This window comes from Garra rufa, chromosome 13 (assembly GCF_049309525.1).
Source record: "Garra rufa chromosome 13, GarRuf1.0, whole genome shotgun sequence".
NCBI classification, from domain to species: domain Eukaryota; kingdom Metazoa; phylum Chordata; class Actinopteri; order Cypriniformes; family Cyprinidae; genus Garra; species Garra rufa.
Window position 1 is genome coordinate 21,632,989 of NC_133373.1, and position 23,142 is coordinate 21,656,130.

Genomic DNA, 23,142 nt, shown 5'->3' on the forward strand with positions numbered 1-23,142 from the left:
TGTGTGTGTGTGTGTGTGTGTGTGTGTGTGTGTGTGTGTGTGTGTGTGTGTGTGTGTGTGTGTGTGTGTGTGTGTGTGTGTGTTTGTTTTTGTGTGTGTCAATTTGAACATATGGAATGTCAGTTCCCAAAATAGGTAAACGTGTCATTTCAAGATACCATAGTATTCAGTTTTTAAGACAAAATGCTTTGAATGGTTCTTTTCTTTGTAGATAAGATGTGTGTAGTTGGTCTGTGTCTTTTACCTTATAATGAATACTTTGATCTGTATTTTATCAGTCACAACCATTAAATATATATTTTGAGTTGTACATTATAACACTTACGTTAAAAAGCAACTGTTCAGTGGAATAACTAGATTGATGGATTAAGATTATGGGATTGGATTTAGGCCTTTCCTCTATTAATCTGAAACTGTTTGCAACCCATACATCAATAGGGTACATAAACGAATACCATTTATCACAACTGTGATCCTGGACCACAAAACCAGTCATAAGGGTCCATTTTTAGAAATTGAGATTTATACATCATCTGAATTAATGAACTTTCCATTGATGTACGGTTTGTCATGATACTGACAAATATGACAATATTTTGCTGAGATACAACTATTTGAAAATCTGGAAAATGAGGGTGCAAAAAAAATCTAAATATTGAGAAAATCACCTTTAAAGTTGTCCAAATGAAGTTCTTAGCAATGCATAATACTAAAATTAAGTTGAAGGAAATTTACAAAATATCTTCATTAAACTTGATCTTTAATAATATCCTAATGATAACAATATTATCCTAACAATAATTTTGACCCATAAAATGTATTGTTGGCTATTGTTACAAATATACCTGTGCTACTTAAGACTGGTTTTGTAGTCCAGGGTCACAAATGTTTTGTAATGTTTCATGAAAATTAATGTGTTACATTTTTTATGTATATTTTAATTTTTTATTAAAGGTGGCACTATCAGCCTTTATTGTAATATTAGGCCAGTCTTCTGAATCTTCTTGTTTAATGTGTAAACTTTCCGTCCTTTCTGCACTGTATCGATAGGGAAGACTGTGGCTGTCTAATCACTGTTTTTTCTCTCTCTTTCTCTTTGCCAGTTTCAGATGATAAAACTAGAAGCCTTCGATTCAAAGAAACAGTCACTTTAACAGTCTAATTTGGCACATTACTGTTTCTATCTCGCCTTGAAAACTCAGACAACAACTTCCATACTTCCTGTCATCACAGCAATGTCTTCATCTCTGCCACTGCCCTCTTTGCCCCCAAGTCCCCTGGCCATGGAGTATCTCAATGACTTCGACCTGCTGAAGTTTGAAGTGAAGCCTGACACCCCTCCACCTCCTCCAAACTGCCTATACACCAAACCAGGCATCCATCAAGAGACAGCCGGTTCTCCGTATGCTCCTCGACCTCCTCCTGACTCCAGCCTCAGCTCCAGTCCCTACACCTCACTTCCTCCATCACCCACGCTTAGTGATGGACACCCCCCGCAATCTGCATCCTCCTCTTCCTCCTCTCTCTCTTTCCCGCTGTCCATCTCCACTGGGTACATGTCAGGCCAGAGCTCCGGCTCCCAAGGAAATCTGGACGGGAGCCCAGCCACTGGAGGCCCCACACCGTGTTCAAACCCCACCTCCTTAGAAGATCTGCTCTGGTTGGCTGCATTGCAACAGCAGTTCGGTGGGGAGCCTGGAGGTGCCGCGTCTCTGCTGGGAGCTCTTGGAGGAGTGCCGGACCGAGGGGACCGGGATCGAGGAGGTTTTCTGGGATGTGAGGATGCAGTGGAGGCCCTGCTAAACTCTGCTGCAGCTGCTGTAACTTCACAGGTATGATCTAAGACATTTGAACCATGTATTTGTTTGTCCTAAACAAATGAACACTAACCCCAGAAAGGTTCATTTTAGTCCAGTGTCTGCTCTATTTTTCTCCAGAAGTTATGACCAATGAAAATGCAACTGAAGTTGCAGCTATTTCAAAACCCCTTCACACAGGCACTTGTCCAAGCGGGCTTGTGTTGTTATTCCTTTTTTTTTAGTTTTATGTTCTACTGTGAAACAATGGCCAAACAAATTTTGTTCAATTCACTGCACATGTGCGACCTACGCATGCAATGTACGCATGGTTACAAAAATTGGATGGTGTGCCTACAATACGCACACACTGTACACGGACCCTCACATATGCATAAAAACTAGGGCTGCCCTCTAATAGTTGACTAACCATTAGTCGTCGAGAAGAGGCTTGGTTGACCAAATTTTTATTACTCGCTTAGTCGCAGAAAAACAAAATCCACAGGAAGTGGCTGGAGGTGGCAAAGTCACACAATCCATGATGGACAGAACTTTAACGGCTGGTCTATGTGGTAATATATTACAGTTGGAAAGACATCCAAATGCTCTCCTATCATTCATAGACCTCAAATATGGCTTTTCATCTGAAAGATGTACATCTGGTGGAAGCAATTTTATATGGCAGCCAAATCTAAAGTTAACCTAGAAAAATTTGGGCTATTCAAGTGTCTGTGCAGAGTAGCGCAGAGAACAGTAGCGCACTTACTGCTTGACAGATGGAGGTGCCGGTGTGGTCACTTGCTCCTAAAAATATAATTTTCATACAGATAAAAGTAATAGATATTTCAAATCTATAATGACTCTATGTTTATTTGTGTGCACTTAGAATAACAACGGAACCTTGCACTTTTGTAAAATAATGAAAGCAAACAGGATGCTCTTTCTGCCATCTCGGTCTCTGTGAACTTGAATGCAACTCTGAAACTTCGAAACTCTGTGTATACTTGACTAACCGACATGAAAAAATATATCTGTAAAGAGCGAAATGTTTACTTTCAAATGAACCAATTCAAGTGGAAAATAAATATTCTTGGATTATCGAATCCATATGAAACATGTAGGCGCATATGTATGTTTATATGCTTTATTAATAAAAGTGCGACTAATAGTCGACTAATGCTTCAAATGAACGACTACTAGTCAACCAGAAAAATCTTTAGTCGAGGGCAGCCCTAATAAAAACTAAAGTATGTGAGTTTAGTCAGTAAATTATCATTAATTATCTTCTTTGGTCATACTTCTTATTCAGGTCATATACTGTCATGGCAGAAAAACAGTTTGAAGAGAAGCTTTCAAAAGTGCAGGTTTCTCCATCGCCACCTTGTGTACAGACATTTGTTACCTCTACAGTAACACAAGAGAATATATTTTCTACTTGCCTTAACGAACACAGTGTCCAGTTATCTTGTGTTTGGAGATGGATGATGGTTGAGAACACAATCTTGTGAAAAATTATTTTGATGATGTACTTTTTTCAATCAGAACCACTGGTTATCAAATCACATGATCTGTTGAGATGAAGTCACATGAGTTTTTTGTGACTTATTCAGTAAATCTTTTTCCAAGCACATGTTTTCTTGTCAGATAAAAAAATTCTCATAAAAATATAAACATAGCTTACGTCAGCTAGTCTTTAGGATTACTTAAAAGTTACTTAAAAGATAGGGAAACACATTCTCACTCCCAACTCATCACATGTTGATGCTTGGTCAGGCTTGGCGTCACTTTGTGACACACAGGGTACCTCCTAGTGTAATTTTTCAATGTCAGGGTCCTCCATTTCTTTACATATAAACCTTTGGCGTCAATATGCTGACACTAAAGGCATTGGGAATTTTATCATCATGATTAAATTACATATTGGGTAATAATTTTGTCATTATTGCATATGTTGGGGTGTGGTTTTTATTTCAATATAAACAGTCAAAATATTTTTTTTCATTACACTATTTACACATTTATGGGCACGAAACCCAACCCCTGCCCCTAAAAGAGGTGAGATCATCTTCAGCGATTAAAACCTTGTAATTTACTCTGTTCTTCGCATAAAGATATCAGAGGACTTGGAATGCAATGCAACTTGTTTGTAATACTTGTATATTGCTTTTTATGGTCAGTTTTTGCAATAAATACCTCTCACTGTACTTTTATTTATTTATATTGTTCAGAAGTGGGTAGGTTTATGGTAGGGGTGGGGTTAGGTGCACCAAAATATCTATGAAAGTATAAATTTATATAAAATGATTTCTATTTTTGCAAATGCATGCAAACCATTAAATGCAAAAAAAACTAAAAGCAATGGAGGACTCTGCATGTCCAAAAGTGATGCTAAAGGGGTACCCTGAGCGTCAAAAAGTGAAGCCAAGGGGTCCTGACCAAGCATCAATATGTGAAGTTGGGAGTGAGAATGTGTTGGACAGGTGTGTTGGAGCAGGTTTGGAACCGAACACCGAAAAATGATAGCTCTTCAGGAGCATGGTTGGAGACTCCTGTTCTACAAGAAGGTGGCCCTCCAGGTGCAGTGTTTGACACATCTGGCATAAAGTATTTATTTATTTGGCCTAGGCCAGATGTTCTCAATCCTATAACATTCTGAATGTCTCATTTATCTCATGCCAATTTCAAGCCTTGGAGTCACTAATGAGCTGATGACCTCAATCAGGTGTGTTTAATTAGGGAAACATACAAAACATGCTTTTTTTTCCAAGAATAGGGTTGATAACCACTGTTCAAGGGAATCCACTGGCCACAAGAACACTAGCAACTCCCTTACAAAAATTGACCATAGTTTTACTACAAATAAAGCCAAAAAAATCTGGGATACTAACCAAACCAAAGTTTAACCAAAGTATTTGTAGTAAATACAAATGGTAATCAATACTCAAATAAACCATGGTTACTAAACTTTTACTATAATAACACCATAGTTAATTTTCATAAGACCTGGCCAAATGTGTTTGTCCAAGTGTGCCATTTTCATTGTAATCTCTTTGTAATGTGCTCTTTGTAATCTCTTTGTATCTCCTCCGTTCTTTCCCAGTTCCCAGTTTTGTCTCAGAGTTCGAGCAGCAGTCTCATGGGTGACTCCAGCAGTGACAGCGGTGCTGATGTTGTTCTTAACAAGCCGTCAGACATGTGTCACCGACCTATACTGGTCGTTTCTTCCACCCCTCCATCTCTCTCTAATGTCAACACATCGACCAGTCCCTTCTCACAACCCCTCAGTCCACAGAGCCGCCTCCATCACCCACACCATCCAATGCAAGGCCATTATCATCACCATCATCATCACCATCATCTGCAAGTCACCCAGGTACCTGCAGTCACCAATTTATCCTCCCAAAATTGTTGTCAACAAAGTCACATGCATGTACTCAACAGGGATCAGACTTCTTCAGCAGATAAGTTTCCAAAGTAATTTTCAGCTTTTCAGGAAACTGTTTTAAAAGTATATTTGAGACTTAAGAAAAATATTTTTCTTAATAGAAAAAAAGTGTATATTATTTACATTTAAGTGGCCTTTTATATCATTAAAGGAATAGTTCACCTAAAAAGGAAAATTCTGTCATTACAAAAGAAGATATTTTAAAAAAATGTTGGTAATCAAACAGTTGCTTCTTGCTAGAAATACTAAACAAATAGTATGGAAGTCAATGGGCTATAGCCTACCAGAAACTTTCTGGTTACCAACATTCTTTAAATTCTTCTTTTACGCACAACAGAAGAAAGAAATTCATTTTGAACAATATCAGGATAAGTAAATTATGTCAAAATGTTAATTTTTGGGTGAACTATACCTTTGATTTGATATTATCCAAGTACTTTTTCTTTAAATATAGTGTGAATAACTTAATACAATTAAGCACACAATTTGTTCGCACAAATTTATTAAGAATGCATTGTTTTGCATTTTGCAAATGGTTAGTAATATTGTTTTGAAGTGTGTTGAAAACAATTTGATGGATGTTACTGGTGAATGTTTGTCTCTAAATGTGGAGCAGTGCTATCAGATTATGGTAATATCTACTATTATTGTGATGTAATCCTGATCACTGTCACTTACACTCAGTCAGATTATGCTGTATGGAAATGTGCAGCCAAAACACACTACTCCTCTAACATAGGCTAAACTATGTTACACAAAAATCCAACATGACTGCATGTCACAGCACAGTCATATAGAAGTATTAATTTTGTTTGGTTGCAAGTAGTAAGTAGTTGTTTGCAAGTAGTTTCTTTTGCATCATGGCTTTTGTGTCACTACTAGAACTGTGTTCAAACCAGCTGAACAAACTACACTAACAAGCTAAATATATTATACTTCTATATGACTGTTGTTTTCATCAGACATTTCAACTGCTGTGTCATTTATCCGTTTTGTCCATTTGAGTGTTTGATAAAGCTTTGATTATCACAATCACACGGTGTGTCCATTCTGTGTTAAATCTCTCAGACTTATCTCTTATTGTCTCTTTCTCTTTCAGTGTGGAGTGGATGAGCGTTTTTCCGATGAGCAGTTGGTAAGTCTGTCAGTGCGAGAGCTGAACAGACATTTGCGTGGGGTAAGCAAAGATGAAGTGGTCCGTTTGAAACAGAAAAGACGGACGCTGAAGAATCGTGGTTATGCCCAGTCCTGCCGTTACAAACGACTTCAGCACCGGCACGCGCTTGAGTCCGAGAAACACATTCTTACACAGCAGGTACACTACACACTAACACGTACACACACATCAAGCACTGAAATGTGACAACAACAAAAAAACAGATATATACAACAGCAAACAACAAAAGTTATAACCAGTGTTGGAGAAACTTAGTTTTAAAAGTAAAACATTACAATTTTGCATTACTTCTTCGCATCTTGCCTGGGTTTGCTTGTTTATTTTTAATGTAAAAAGGTGTACTTCCGGCAAATGTAAAAAACCTTTCATAGAAAGTTATGTTAATAAAAAAGCTCAAATAAATCGTTCAGCTGTGCTGCCATTCTGAATTGCATGAAGAATAGAAAAGAATAAAAAAAGTTCAAAGATTTCTTCGTAATCACAAAATTAAAAAAATACACAACTGTTAGGTTTATCTCAAGTCACTTTTGCTTATTAGTAAAGTTGAATTGGATCATTGAAGACATTGATTATTGTCAAAATATATTGATAAAATGGGATTAAATACACAACGGATTTTTGTAATAACATTCAAAGGTCCACTGAAGTTCTTTGAAACAAGCAGCATTATTCTATGTGTTGACGTAATTTCAACTGAAACAGGAAGACAGGGCATGACATATCAAGCAGTCCCGCACCCTTTTTTAAATAGCCAATAGCATACTGTTTATATCACAGCCAGACTCATTGAGCTTGGGAAAACCGCATTTGACAGTTTTTGAGACAATCTCATTTTGCTATGAAATATACTATTCTGTGTAGAATTCAAATGGGTCTAATACATTTCTTTAATACATCTTTGGACCGGAGCAGACTTCATTCACCCCAATGGAAAGATTTTGGAAAAAATATTGTTTCAACTTAAAATAATTTGTTACCCTGCTGACTTAAAACTTTTAGTTTAGTCAACTTGAAGTTACTTAATGTTATTTTAAGTGACAACTTGGATATTTTAGTTGACTAAACTTAATTTTTTAAGTCAGTGGAGTAACAAATTACTATACTATAATTTTACTATAATTTGAAACAACTATTTTTTTTACAGTGTATTTACAATGTCTAAATTGTTCCCTGTCCCCTATATAGTGCATTACGTGCCATTCACCATACAGAAAATACAAATCTGTGAACAAGTGACCAATTTCAGCCACAGATTTAGCGTCTTTATAATGTAGGGAATGGGGTGCTTTGGATTCTAGAGGGCATTTGATTGGACAGAAAGTTTGATGTGAATCTGAAGTGCGGAGTGATGTCATCAAAATCATTGATCCATATTGGCGGAAGTTAGAGATTGTAAGTTTTGAAAGCTTATATCTTATGGCTAACATATTCATTCTAAAAGCCAAAAAAACCTTTTGATTTTGAAATTATGGGGACTTTAATGCATTTTCACATTTAGTCTAGAACTAACAATCATGTTTACACAGCGCCTCTGCACTTAATCCCGCTTTCTCTCAACTTGAAAAATAAGTTACTTTTAAGTACATAAAAATGCATTTATGTGACTTATTGTTAATGTGTTACCCCCAACACTTATTACAACAGACTAGACAATTACAATAACAGAACTCTCTTCCAAAACCTAGTAATCTGCCTACAGCATGTCTAGACATAATTTGGCCAAATTCTGAAGTCACAGTGAAATAAACATTGACATTTTTTTTATCCAATCCCAAGATTCATTGTGATTAGCAAGGCAGCTCACTAGGTTTTGAAACCAGCATTTTTTCTCATTAGAAATAGTAATCAACATAATTTTACAGTAGTATTTATTAAATCTATGATATCTCTCTGTTTTGGTTCCTCTAGCTGGAGCAGCTGCAGTGTGAGCTGTCTCGCGTGTTGAGAGAGCGAGACACATACAAAGCCCGTTACGAGAAGCTCATCAGTTCAAACGAGACTCAGCCTTCCCATCCCAACACCTCGCCTTCTCCTACTCCTCCGGATTACTTTTTGTGACAAAATGAACACTGTACAGAAGAGAATGGAAGGGGAGCTGGTTATTGTGATGGGTGAAAATAATTAAAAAGAGCTGTGACTACAACTTAACTTAAAATAAGCTATTAAACCAAAGCGGGTTGACTGTGAGGTGGACCTGGATTGCGACATAATGGCGCGCCGTCACGCTACTGCTGATGGGATTGTGTTTTTGGCCATTGTGAGCTTATATAGCACCAACATGATTTCATTAGCATTCATAGGTTCTCATACCTACAGGGGTTCTAGCACATTTGTGTACGTTTGGATTGACACTGAAATGTACAGAATCTAAGTAATGACAGTATTTAAAACATAAAGCATTTTACATATGTATAATGATTCCTTTGATGATCATAGAATATTGAATGGAATAGGTGAGTGAGTGGATTTTATTGTTTTTATAATAAACAAAATGTTTTATTATGTTGGTTATTTATTAATTTTTTAACACATTTAAAGTTTTTGAAATGATAATGGTTTCATTCTATGCTGTAAGAACCAGTAAATGAGTAACATGTTATACTACTTTATCTTTGATTCAGCCATTGAAAGCCTACATATGACTAAAAGGGGATGTTCACCCAAAAATGAAAAGTTGCTGATCACAGTACGGAAAAATACTATATAAGTAAATGGCTACCACCAACTGTTTGGTTACTCACATTCTTTAAAATATCTTCTTTTGTGTTCACTGGAAGAATTTCCATTTTAGGTGAAGTGTCCCTTTAAGGGTTAGGTTTACTTTCATTATGCCCATACAGATGTATGAATAAATTTGACATTAAAAATGGAATTCCATCATTTTCCAGTATGTAAAAATCTGAATATGGAAGTGCATGTGGTAGTGCCCTCAGTTGTTTCATCTAAGGACAAGACTCTATAGTTGTACTTATGTGAAAACATTTACATTTTAGATGCTGTTAATACTGATATTGTACAGCTTTAGTGTCTAAACGTACAAAGTATGTGTGCACATTTTCTGCTAATACCTATGAATATGAATGAGATCACCCGTGGTAGCACAAAAGGCTTGCTCATCTCATTGTGTTGAGCTATTTGTCATGATGAGTTTAGTTATTACGAGAGTTTCATTAGCACATTTACTTGGCATTCACCAAAATGACTGTTAGAGATATAAATCATATTTAGAACTGCTGACTTTTTGAGCTAGTGCGTAACGTATATAGAATCTATGATTACATGTATAAGCCATCTGTGTGATATTTGCACTGAGGGGTTCATGGCTACTGCAACTCACTGAAAAACAATGCAATCAACAACCAAACACAAAGTGAAAATCATTACATAACTTTGAGTGACTGTGTCTTGAAAGTTACATTTTATGATTAAGTTAAGGGTGTAATTTAACTGTGACATCAAATTCATTTAGCAATTCACAGAGCTGGTCACTGTGGGTGTTAGTAGACGCCTATTTAGATGCAAACTTTTCTAGGAGGATTACTTGGCACGCCATAGGTCTATAAAGTGAATTTATCTGGCTATTTTCCTTATTTATTCACAGTATTTATTCATTGTTTGTAATGTGATCATTGTGTTCATTTGATAGTGTGTATTAATATCATTAATATTTTGTAGCAGGGTAAAAATATTATAAGAAAGATTATATTCCTTATGCTCTGTTGTAGTGGTTTCTTATGAAATAAACATACTTTTACCATTTATGATTGTGCAACAGATTGTGAACAGTCTGTTTAACTGTAACTCATTGATCTGATGTGTCATCTTTTTTATTTTACTTTTTTCCCTGAGGTCCATAATGTTCATAAACAACAAAAAACATGATTTAATAATACATGACCATTTTTAACACTACTGTGGCTGCTTCTCCTACAAATAGTTCAACAACCCTCACCTTCATGCCAAAGATATAGATAAATATGTTTCTCCATTGGAACAGATTTGTAGAAATTTAACATTGGATCACTTGTTCACCAATGGATCCTCTGTAGTGAATGGGTGCCATCAGAATGAGAGTCCAACCAGCTGATAAAAACATCAAAATAATCCACATGCAATGCATACGACTCCAGTCCATCAATGAATGTCTTGTGAAGCTGCGTCTTAACTTCAAAATGTTGCTGTCAAAATATAAATCCATAATAACACTTCCTCCAGTGTAAAAGTCTTTCTCCTGTTGTCTTTCACATCAAAATCCAGCCACATATTTATTTAGAATGTTTTGGAATGTTTTTCTCAGTTACACTTTACAATATGGTGGTACTAATGTGCATTAATTCATGCTTAATGTATAACTCATGAAGAACTAAACTATTTATTAATGATTACTGCATCAACAACAAATAAACATTCTATATAATGCATAGATTAAGTTATCAATAAATTGTTATTAGATAAATGTGTCATAATGTATTAATTATCTAATAACATATGGTATTAACTGATAATTGCTGTGATAATTACCACAGTGGGTCAAAGTCATGAATTTCAATTTCCAGTTGTCTGCTTTGAGTAATCATTAGCTAATGATTTGCAAAAGAATCATTAAGTTATGACTTTACTTGTTGCACATGACTAACTCATTCAAAATACATAATTACTGTTTATTTATAACAACAATTATTACTTGACAATTAATACAAAAAGTATTAGTAAACTCATATATTATATTAGCTGGAAGCCATGGTTTAAAGTTGAAAAAAAAAAGTCTTAACAATAGGTTGTTTCTTACAAACACACAGCTTTTGGCTACTCAAGATGTTAATTGTTGGGCTGGAAAGGTGTGGATTACTTGTGGATTATTGTGATGTTATTATCAGTAGTTTGGACTCTCATTCTAATGGCACCCATTCACTGCAGAAGATCCATTGGTAAGTGATGGAATGGTACATTTCTCCAAATCTGATATCTGATAAAAAAAAATATATAAAAAATAAAAATAAAATAAAAACTGGCTGAGAGTGAGCACATTTTCATTTTTGGGTGAACTAGTCCTTTAAATATATTCTTTTAATCTTCATGTTACTGGTTAAATTGAAATTTAATTTGTATTTTTCCTAAAAATGTTAACTAATGTGCCAAAAAAAAAAAAAAAAATCGAGGGAAAGTCATTTATTTCAATAATTTTTTTCAAAAAGTGAAACTTGTATGTTATATTAGTTCACTACACACAAAATGAAATATTTCAAGCCTTTATTTGTTTCAATTTTAATGATTATGGATTAAAGATACAAAAAAAAAATCCAGTATTTCACAAAATTAGAATATCAAGACAAAGTTCAACATTGTAGGCTCCCTGTGTCCCAATCTAGTCAGCTAATTAATGCAAAAACCAGTAAAGGTTTCCTCAGCCTTTAAATTGTCTCAGTCTGGCTTAGTAGGCTTCAGAATCAAAGGGAAGACTGCTGACTTGACCAAATACTGCTCACTGCAGAGCCAAATGGCCTCCAGCTCCACCTCTCTTGATGTCCAGCTCCACCTCTGAGTGAACAAATGGGTGGAGTTAAGGTTAGGGATAGGGTAAGGGGTAGGGTTAGGGTGTGGTTAGGTGTCTATCTCCACCCATTACCTCCAGCGCCTCCCATATGGCTCTGCAGCGAGCACCCTCTCGACTTGACGGTTGTGCAGAAGACCATCATTGACACCCTCCATAAGGAGGAAAAGTCTCAAAAGGCAATTGCAAAAGAAGCTGGATGCTCACAGAGCGCAGTATTGAAGTATACTAACAGAGTGTTAAGAGGAAGAGAAAAATGTGGCCGGAAAAGGTGCACAAGTGACAGGGATGACCTTGAGAGGATTGTCAAGCAATGGTGGTTCAGAAATTTGGGGGGACCTTCATAAGGAGTGGACTGAGGCTGGTGTCAGTGCATCAAGAACCACCACATACAGACGTCTGCATGACATGGGTTACAGCTGTAGAATTCCATGCGTCAAGCCACTCCTAAACCAAAAAGTACTGGTCTGTTGCCCAGTGGACCCAAGTCCTATTTTCAGATGAAAGCAAATTTTGCATTTCATTTGGAAATCAAGGTCCCAGAGTCTGAAGGAAGACTGGAGAGGCACAAAAGTCAAGATGCTTAAAGTCCAGTGTGAAGTTGTCACGGTACTGAGATCGACCGGCTTCTCATGTCTTGTGATTTGTGAGTTTGTCTATGTTGTTCGTCACGCTCTCTGCGCAGCTGCCAATCAGTCCCGCACCAGCTGCAGCTCATCATCTCGGTCTATTTATACTCACCTCATTCTCTCTTCCCCTGTCAGATGATTCACCCCGGACTTCGACCGTGTTGTGTGTTCATCTTGCCGTGTTTGGAGTATTCGTCGCCTGGATGTTGTCTGTGTCTTCGTGTTTGTTGCACCGATCATCACGACACTTCCACTGAATCCTCACCTGTCTGGAACACCACGCTGTCTCACCGCCGTCGACCATCTGCCCTTGCACCACCCATCCGAGAGACACTCATCTTCATCACGTTGTATTCGTTTGCTGTTTTCACTTCAATAAACTGTGTTAACCTGCAATTGCTTCCTCATCATTCTCACCGTCACAGAATCATCTGACCGTCATGGAAGCAGCAGGCTCCTCCCCATCCACACTGGAAGACTTGCGAGACATGCGAGCCTGCGTCTCTCGGATGGACAGTCAGGATAAATCTATGGCCGAGTCCGGACAGGCCATCCGGGCTCTCGTGGTGCAAGTGTCCGAGCTCACCCAGCGTATGCAGCAAATGCAACCTCCCGCTGCGCCGCCCACGCCGCCGGTAATTCCATCTCCCCCGATACCATCCAACGTGACGCCACCATCGGAGCCCCGCCTTCCCACCCCGGAACTCTACAGCGGTGAGCCGAACTATTGCCGAGCTTTCCTCACTAGATGTTCCATGCATTTCGCTTTACAGCCTCGTACCTTCGCTAGTGAGGAAAGCAAGGTGGCGTTCGTGCTCACCCTGCTGTCTGGGAAGGCGGCATTGTGGGGAACGGCGGTGTGGGAGAACCAGGACCCTTGCTGTGCTTCGTTCGCTACACTCTCCGCCGAGATGAAGAGGGTGTTTGACCGCGCGGTCGCAGGAAGAGAGGCCGCGCGGCTATTGACGGATCTCAAACAGGGGGAGAGATCCGTCTCGGACTATTCGATCGAGTTCCGCACCCTGGCGGCAGAGTGTCAGTGGAACGAAGAGGCGCAGTGGGACATGTTCCTGCATGGGCTGGCCGACCGAATCCAGAAGGAAATCTACGCCCTGGATCTACCCGCCACCCTCAACGCCCTGATCGACCTGGCACTGCGGGTAGACTCTCGACTCTCCCGAGCCGAGCGGCGGTGTCTACCCGCTCGGCTCCCCCCTGGGGAGGGAACATCATCTCGAGCCAGCGGCGGAGATTCGGTCGGCCCTGCCAACGATCACGAGCCCATGCAGGTGGGGCGAGCTCGGCTTACCCGGGAGGAGAAGGAGAGGCGGAGATCCCAGGGACTTTGCCTGTACTGTGGAACATCTGGACATTACGCCTACAACTGCCCGTTAAAAGGGCCAGCCCGGCAGTAAAACTGAGGCTACTGTCGGGTGGGATCTCCGCTACAAAGACCTCATCCAGCGCCACCTCCACTCTTCTCCCGGTTAGGCTCAGATGGTCCAACCATGATCACCGCTGCACTGCACTTGTGGATTCCGGGGCTGAAGGTAATTTTATGGACTTTAATTTTGCTCATCAGAACCTTGTTCCCCTCATGCCCCTCACAGATTCCATAGCTGTCAGCGCACTCAATGGCCAGAACCTTCCCACCATCACCCACATCACGGAACCCGTCACTCTCACTGTGTCAGGCAATCACAGTGAGAGCATCTCATTTTACATCATGAACTCTTCCCACTCCCCCATCGTTCTCGGACATCCATGGCTCACCAAGCACAACCCCCGGATTGATTGGCAGCTGCAGTCGGTGTCTGAATGGAGCGTTAAATGTCATGAATCTTGTCTGGTGTCTGCTTGTTCGTCTGTTTCTGGCTCTGTGTTTCAGGAGAAGCCGATGGATCTAAGTAACGTGCCCGCGGAGTATCTCGACCTGAAGGAAGTGTTCAGTAAGTCTAGGGCTGCTTCTCTTCCTCCACATCGTCCCTATGACTGTGCAATAGAGTTACTGCCAGGTACGTCTCCGCCTAAGGGCAAATTATATTCACTTTCAGTTCCTGAGAGAGAGGCTATGGAGAAATACATTTCTGATTCTTTAACAGCCGGGTTCATTCGACCCTCCTCTTCTCCAGCGGGGGCGGGGTTCTTTTTCGTGGGGAAGAAGGATGGGTCTCTGCGACCTTGTATTGATTACCGGGGGTTGAACAATATCACGGTAAAAAACACCTATCCTTTGCCGTTGATATCTTCAGCCTTCGAGAGGTTGCAGGGAGCATCCGTCTTCACTAAATTGGACTTAAGAAATGCTTATCATTTGGTCCGCATAAGGAGGGGAGATGAATGGAAGACCGCCTTTAATACCCCCAGGGGGCACTTTGAATACTTGGTCATGCCCTTCGGCTTGTCCAACTCCCCAGGGGTCTTTCAGGCACTCGTCAATGACGTGCTGCGAGATATGGTCGATCAATTCATATATGTCTACCTGGATGACATATTGATTTTTTCTTCTTCTCTCCAGGAACATGTGCAGCACGTCAGGCGAGTGCTTCAGAGGCTGTTAGAGAATGGGCTTTTTGTCAAGGCGGAGAAATGCGTTTTTCATGCACAGTCTGTTCCTTTTCTAGGGTACATCTTGTCGCCGGAGGGAGTGCGTGTGGATCCCGAGAAGATCAAGGCTGTGGTGGATTGGCCAACTCCAGATTCCCGTAAGGCCCTGCAGAGGTTTCTGGGGTTTGCCAATTTCTACCGGCGTTTCATTCGCAATTTCAGCCAACTAGCCTCGCCTCTGACCGCCTTGACCTCCCCCAGAACGACGTTCAGGTGGTCGGATGCAGCCGAGGCTGCGTTCGCCAAACTCAAAAGCCGTTTTGTTTCGGCTCCCATCCTGATTACCCCTGATCCATCACGTCAGTTCGTGGTGGAGGTCGACGCGTCTGAGGTGGGGGTAGGTGCGGTGCTATCACAGCGCTCTCCCACAGACGACAAAATGCATCCCTGCGCGTTTTTTTCCCATCGTCTATCGCCAGCTGAATCAAATTATGATATTGGTAATCGAGAGTTGTTGGCAGTCAAATTGGCATTGGAAGAATGGCGCCACTGGTTAGAGGGGTCGGGGGTACCTTTCATAGTGTGGACCGATCATAAAAACCTCGAGTATATTAGAACGGCTAAAAGATTGAACTCTAGGCAGGCTCGGTGGGCATTGTTTTTCGGACGTTTTGATTTTACTCTTTCGTACCGCCCGGGTTCCAAAAACGTCAAACCCGATTCTTTATCTCGCATTTTTGACCACTCCGATCGCCCGTCTACTCCTGAGAGTATTTTTCCCGAGACGCTTATCGTTTCAACTCTCATATGGGAGGTCGAATCGAAGGTTAAGACAGCCTTAGAAGGGGTAACGCCTCCGGCCGGATGCCCACCGAATCGTTTATTTGTGCCAGAGGGATTACGGTCCGAGGTTATCCAGTGGGGGCATTGTTCCAATGTAGCTTGCCATCCGGGAGTCAGTCGAACCATTTATTTGGTCAAGCAACGATTTTGGTGGCCTCGTATGGCTCGTGATGTTCGCAGTTTTGTTTTGGCTTGCTCAGTTTGTGCCATTGGCAAGACTTCCAACAGACCCCCTGATGGGCTCCTTCAACCGCTGCTGGTACCTTCGAGACCCTGGTCCCACATCGCTCTAGATTTTGTCACCGTCCCTCCCACCCTCCCAGGGTAACACGGTAGTTTTAACCGTGGTGGACCGGTTCTCGAAGGCTGCCCACTTTATTCCCTTGCCCAAATTACCCTCAGCCAAGGAGACAGCGGTGACTGTCGTGGATCACGTCTTTCGGTCCTCCCGACGGACGTGGTCTCCGACAGGGGACCCCAATTTGTGTCCAAATTTTGGCAGGAGTTTTGTAGGTTACTGGGGGCTACTGTTAGTCTTTCGTCAGGTTTCCATCCTCAGAGCAATGGACAAACTGAGAGAGCCAACCAAGATTTGGAGAGAACGTTGCGATGTGTGGTCGCTAGAAATCCTTCCTCCTGGAGCCAAAAACTCTCAATGGTGGAGTATGCCCACAATTCATTACCAGTATCGTCTACGGGCCTATCCCCATTCGAATGTAGTTTAGGGTACCAGCCACCAGTTTTTCACAGTCTGGAATCCGAAGTCGCGGTTCCCTCCGCTCACGCATTTGTCCAGAGGTGTCATCGCACTTGGACTAGAGCCCGTGAGACTCTACTCCAGGTGGGAGCGCGCACCAAGGCTAAGGCTGATCGCCACCGGTCGAGGCCTCCCGTATACGTCGTTGGTTCCAAAGTGTGGCTTTCTACTAAGAACATTCCGCTCCGTTCCGTATCGAATAAACTTGCTCCCAAATTTATTGGCCCGTTTCCTGTCACCAAAATCATTAGTCCGGTGGCAGTCCGCCTTAAACTTCCTCCAGTATACAGGAGGATTCATCCCGTCTTTCATGTCTCCAAAATTAAGCCCGTGTTTTTTGCACCCATTAATCCGCCAGCCCCGGTTCCCCCACCGCCGCGACTCGTAGACGGGGAACCAACATATTCGGTTAATCGTATTCTGGACTCAAGGCGCAGGGGACGCGGATTCCAGTACTTGGTGGACTGGGAAGGTTACGGTCCGGAGGAGAGAAGTTGGGTACCTGCCAGGGACATCCTGGATCACTCCCTTATTGATGATTACAATCGACAGGTAAAGGAGTCTGGGAACGTCAGGGGACGTTCCTAGGGGAGGGGGTACTGTCACGGTACTGAGATCGACCGGCTTCTCATGTCTTGTGATTTGTGAGTTTGTCTATGTTGTTCGTCACGCTCTCTGCGCAGCTGCCAATCAGTCCCGCACCAGCTGCAGCTCATCATCTCGGTCTATTTATACTCACCTCATTCTCTCTTCCCCTGTCAGATGATTCACCCCGGACTTCGACCGTGTTGTGTGTTCACCTTGCCGTGTTTGGAGTATTCGTCGCCTGGATGTTGTCTGTGTCTTCGTGTTTGTTGCACCGATCATCACGACACTTCCACTGAATCCTCACCTGTCTGGAACACCACGCTGTCTCACCGCCGTCGACCATCTGCCCTTGCACCACCCATCCGAGAGACACTCATCTTCATCACGTTGTATTCGTTTGCTGTTTTCACTTCAATAAACTGTGTTAACCTGCAATTGCTTCCTCATCATTCTCACCGTCACAGAAGTTTCCACAGTCAGTGATGGTTTGGGGAGCCATGTCATCTGCTGGTGTGGGTCCATTGTCTTTTATCTAGTCCACAGTCAACACAGCTGTCTACCAGGAAATTTTAGAGCACTTCATGCTTCCTGCTGCCATCAAGCTTTTTGGAGATGATGATTTTATTTTCCAGCAGGATTTGGCACCTGCCCACAAAGCCAAAACTACCAGTACCTGGTTTAATAGCCATGGAATAACTGTACTTGATTGGCCGGCAAACTCGCCTGACTTAAACCACATTGAATATCTATAGGGTATTGTCAAAAGGAAGATGAGGGAACAGAGACCATGAAATGCAGACAAGCTGAAAGCCAATATCAAAGCAACTTGGGCTACCATAACACCTCAACTTTGCCAAAGGCTGATCGCCTCCATGCCGCACCGCCTTGATGCTGTAATTAGTGCAAAAGGAAGCCCAACAAAGTACTGAGGACATAATACAGTACATTAACACATTTTCAGAAGGCCAACATGTGTTTAAGATCCTTTTTTTATTGGTCACATGGAATATTCTAATTTTGTGAAATACTGGATTGTTGTTGTTTTTTTTTGTTTGTTTTTTTTTGTCTTTAATCCATAATCATCAACATTGAAACAAATAAAGGCTTGAAATATTTCACTTTGTTTGTAGTGAACTAATATAACATACAAGTTTCACTATTTGAAACAAACTATTGAAATAAATGGACTTTCCCTCGATACTCAAATTTTTTGGCACATACCTGTATTATTGCATTGGACTAAAACCTACTGACTTGCACAACCCTCCCCCCCTCCCCCCCACCGCACCCCACCTTGTTGCACTTGTGGTGTTCCCATTCAAAAATGTGTGTAAATCTATTTATGCTATATTATTACAGAATACTGGATTTAATCTTTTCATAAAAATATTATTCATTTTACAAATAATGCTTTTTTTTATTCAAAACCTGAGCTCAGGTCAATGATGCCTACAGTCAGTAAGTTCAATTTAATTCATTTGATTTCAGATTTATTTGTATTGTGCTGTTCACAATACACATTGTTGCAAAGCAGCTACACAAAATATGAAAGTTTCTACATTACAATTAAGAGTAATTTAGCAGTGGTGACTATGTTAAAGTGATGGCCATATGTCATAAATGTACAGTTCTAGAATTACATTTAGTTGCTTGCTTTCATCCAGAAACAATCAAACAATCAAAACAATAAAAGAGCAATAATATGTAAGTGCTGTGACAAGTTTTAGTTAAACAAATAGCAAACATATACTTTAGAAGATGGAAGAGATGTGTTTTTAGCCGTTTCTTAAAGATGAAGATTTCTCTTGCCTCTTTGGGATGGCACTACAATGCCATTCATTTGCAGAACGCAAGCTTCTGGAGGGCACATAAGTCTGAAGTATTGAATTAGGGTAAAAGGGTGCAGAGCCAGTGGTGGTTTTGTAGGCATCAATGAATCCTTGAATTTTATGTGAGCAGCTGATAGCCAGTGCAAATTGATGAACAGAGGTGTGACATGCGACCTTTTTGACTCAATAAAGACTAATCTATGACTAACTATTCTGGATTAGTTGCAGAGGTTTGATAGAACTGACTGAAAGACTTGCCAAAAAAACATTGCAACAGTCCACCCTGGACAGAACAAGAGCTTGAACAAGAATGTTGTATAAAGTAAATCTGCTGGGCCAGGCGGTTCCAAAAATGTGTCTCTGAAATTCAGCTGATTATGAATCACAACTTCAAGTTTCCTGGCTGTCCTTGAAGGTGTTATAGACCTTTTCCCTGAGTAAACCATGAGCACTGCCATTACGAATTCTAACGTCAGACTGGATGCTCTTCTGTTCCGGTCTCCATAGGAACCTATTCAAATAGCCCCTATCTGTATTTAATGTAGCTAACGTCAACAGCTTCATGTCATCTACACACTCATTAAACTTGGAGGAGTGAGGCACTGACAAATGACAGTCATTGCGATATTGCTAAGTAATGGCGCTATGGAGCCATGTGCTTTTTGAAAACATTTTAATAGGTTTAACATTAGATTATCAACTCGGAATATACACTAATTTGACTAGAAAAACTGGAGAACGGAAATGCAAAGCATTCTTTAGGTTTAAGAGTCGGCATGATTTCCGCGTTCAGGAAAAATGTCTATAGTTGATGCACCTAGCTGGATGGTGAAATTGTGATCAAGTGATGGGTTTGCTGAAGCCCCAAGCAGTTCTGTCTTGGCAAGGTTGAGTTAAAGGGATAGTTCACCCAAAAATGAAAATTTGATGTTTATCTGCTTATCTACAGGGCATCCAAGATATAGGTGACTTTGTTTCTTCAGTAGATCACAAACAAAGATTTTTAACGTTTTACCTTTCACAACAGCCAGTGTGTGATTTTTCAACGTGCTCTGGCATAGCAGACGTATGTGTGGAAGCGATCTGTCACGCGTATACATCACTCATTGTTTACACAGTGCAGAGAGATTGTGTTGTAAACGCGCTCAGGACAGTTGGACATTGAGGTGGATCAGAGGTAAAAAATGATGTTCAGTTTCTTGCACAGACAGATTGTTTAATGTCTTAAGACCTCAATGTATCACCATGAGCCGCAGGGTTTCATTTGTTTTTGTCTGTGTATGTTTTTTTTTTTTGACTATCAAAGCCGTGGGTTTAATTGACTGCCATTATATGACTGACAGACTGCAATGGTTTTAGGTAAAAATCTTTGTTTGTGTTCTACTGAAGGAACAAAGTCAACTACATCATGGATGCCCTGGGGGTAAGCAGATAAACATCAGATCTTCATTTTTGGGTGAACTATTTCTTTAAAGGTGATGGTCCTTCATCCAGCAAGAAATGTCTATTAGACATGCTGAGATGTGAGCAGCTATCGTCAGATCTTCAGGATGGAATGAGAGGTAGAGTTAAGTGTCATCAGCATAGCATTGATATGAAAAGCCATGTTTCTGAATGACAGAAACTAGTGATGCCATGTGGACAGAGAAGAGAAGTGGTCCTAGAACTGAGCCCTGAGGCACCCCAGTTAAATGGCATGTAAAGAAACACAAAACTTGCTCTAACTGAAAAGAAAACATGTTGATAAAAAGATCAAATCCAGTATTTGGCGATAATGAGATATTCAGACGCAATTTTTAAAAGGCCTGTCGTTTTTTTACAAAGAACACCAAATTAGGTAAGAATTTTTAGCACAGCAAAGAGGGTTAAAGTATATTATCCACTAAGTAATCTTTTAAGCTATATTTTCACAAGAAATAAAAAGAAAAACTACACAAAACCAACCCAGTACTCAGTGCTCAGTACTACCATGTCTTGTGGGTTATATTATGGCATGTGTTCAAAACCTCTTAAAGAGGTGCTCTTAACCTTCTTAAAGAGACAGTAATCAGATTAACTGGGGCCATAACATGTATTCACAAAGAGATATAACTCGAATACATTAAAATGAATAAATAAGAGAATATTTTAAATAACAATAAATACTTCATTAAGTAAAACCACACATTTTTTTCTACTTTGAGCATTGCAACATGAACACACCAAGTCTTGCAACAAGCACCAGTCATATTTTCTTGTGTAAAATCTAGTTGGCCCTGTTTTTGAAAGCTTTATTTCCTGTCCATCTCTTTCATTTGAAATGTGTCTCTGTGATTGTTTCTTTTCCACCATTCTCTCTTTGTGTCTCTCTGTGAATCTGACCCTGGATGAGAGTTGTTTAGGATGAGCTCACGTTTGTCCCTCCTCCCTCTTTCTCTCTTTCTGTCTCTCTCGCTCTCTCTCTCGGCAGAGCACAATGCCACAGGGATTATAGGTATAATAGAGCGCAGGCCGCTCTCTGCCGGGCCTCATTGTCTATGAGAGGGGCACTATTGTGGACAGGACGTACACACACTCACCCCACTGCTGTGCTATACACACATATCTCAACAACCACACACAAAACACACAAACACAATTTTTCAAATATTACATCACAAGATCTATAATTAGTAAGCTTACAATAGCTTGTACGCTGTACAGAAAAAAAGGTGCAAAGCTGTCACTGGGGTGGTACCTTTAGGTACAAAAGGTAAAAGGCACATCTTTGTACCAAATCTACCCCTAAAGAGATAGATAAAAAAGAGATAGGCTGTTTAGGATTCTGGATTCTGCTATTTTAGTTCTGGGTCACTCCTTTTGTAAACTTCTTTGCACAAACTGTCAGATTTCTTTGAATAATTAAACTGATATTTGTTTAACAATCTGCGTGAAAAGTGAATAGAATTTTTGTTTTGAAATTTTATCACATACAGTGTTAGGATAATAAGGGCTGTTTTAACTTTTTAAGATTGGCAGGTACTGTATGTTGCTTGTCGGTTTCTATAACTACTCACTAGGTCACTCACTTACACAGTGTAGAATTAAGAATGACATTAGTGTAGGAATTTGATTTGAATTGTTCTCTGCTGCTCCCTACTGTTAATGTTTTTTGTTGATTCAACTGCACCTGGGACTGGGAGTAGGCTATGTGTTTCAATTATTATCAGATTTTATTTTGTCTGCTAAAGTAAAAGAATTTCTGGTCATTCTAAAGATTTATCATTAACTGATTTAAGAAATAAATTTATATCAAATTTGAAATTTGAAAAATGTTTAATCATAATACATATATGTGACCCTGGACCACAAAACCAGTCATAAGTAGCACAGGTATATTTGTAGCAATAGCCAACAATACATTGTATGGGTCACAATTATCGATTTTTCTTTTATGCCAAAAACCATTAAGATATTAAGTAAAGATCATTTGATATTTTGCAAATGTCCTATTGTAAATATATACTTAATTTTTGATTAGTAATAGGCATTGCTAATAACTTCGGACAACTTTAAAGGCGATTTTCTCAGGATTTTGATTTTTGCACCCTCAAGGAAATCCACAGTTGTATCCGGTTGTATAATTATTCAAATTGGCGCTTATGACTGGTTTTGAGTTCCAGGGTCACATTTATTCCTTCCAATTTGTGTCATATTATAGGAGTTGGAATATAACAAAATGTGAATATATATATTTTTTACAATTAGATTAAGTAACGTTCTGTTTTTCAAAGAGTCCTGAAAAAACACTGTATTGTGGTTACATTAAGTAGCACAATCATTTTCAACACTGATAATCAGAAATGTTTCTTGAGCAGCAAATCAGCATATTAAAATAATTTCTGAAGTAGCCTATCATGTTACACTGAAGACTGGAGTAATGATGCTTTGATCACAGGTTCACAGTGTTACTTAACTGTTTTTATCTCCAGATTGACAGCGCCCTCTGCTGGATTGTCTAG

At 40.1% G+C, this 23,142-nt stretch overlaps 1 protein-coding gene across 1 annotated transcript; it reads left to right on the top strand.

Annotated features, from left to right (window-relative positions):
* The first annotated feature begins 1,108 nt into the window (after window positions 1–1,108).
* LOC141283598 (transcription factor MafA-like) lies at window positions 1,109–10,530 on the top strand. The gene is made up of 4 exons (XM_073816896.1): window positions 1,109–1,832; window positions 4,897–5,169; window positions 6,341–6,556; window positions 8,327–10,530. The coding sequence occupies exons 1-4, from the start codon at window positions 1,236–1,238 to the stop codon at window positions 8,474–8,476; spliced, it is 1,236 nt and encodes a 411-aa protein (XP_073672997.1). The 5' UTR covers window positions 1,109–1,235; the 3' UTR covers window positions 8,477–10,530.
* The last annotated feature ends 12,612 nt before the right edge of the window (window positions 10,531–23,142 follow it).

Excerpts from the sequence above, each read along its gene's own strand:
- LOC141283598 (XM_073816896.1), top strand. The coding sequence starts at position 1,236 with ATGTCTTCATCTCTGCCACTGCCCTCTTTGCCCCCAAGTCCCCTGGCC. Across the intron at positions 1,833-4,896 it reads CAGCTGCTGTAACTTCACAG|TTCCCAGTTTTGTCTCAGAG; the intron begins GTATGATCTAAG and ends GTTCTTTCCCAG. Across the intron at positions 6,557-8,326 it reads AACACATTCTTACACAGCAG|CTGGAGCAGCTGCAGTGTGA; the intron begins GTACACTACACA and ends TGGTTCCTCTAG.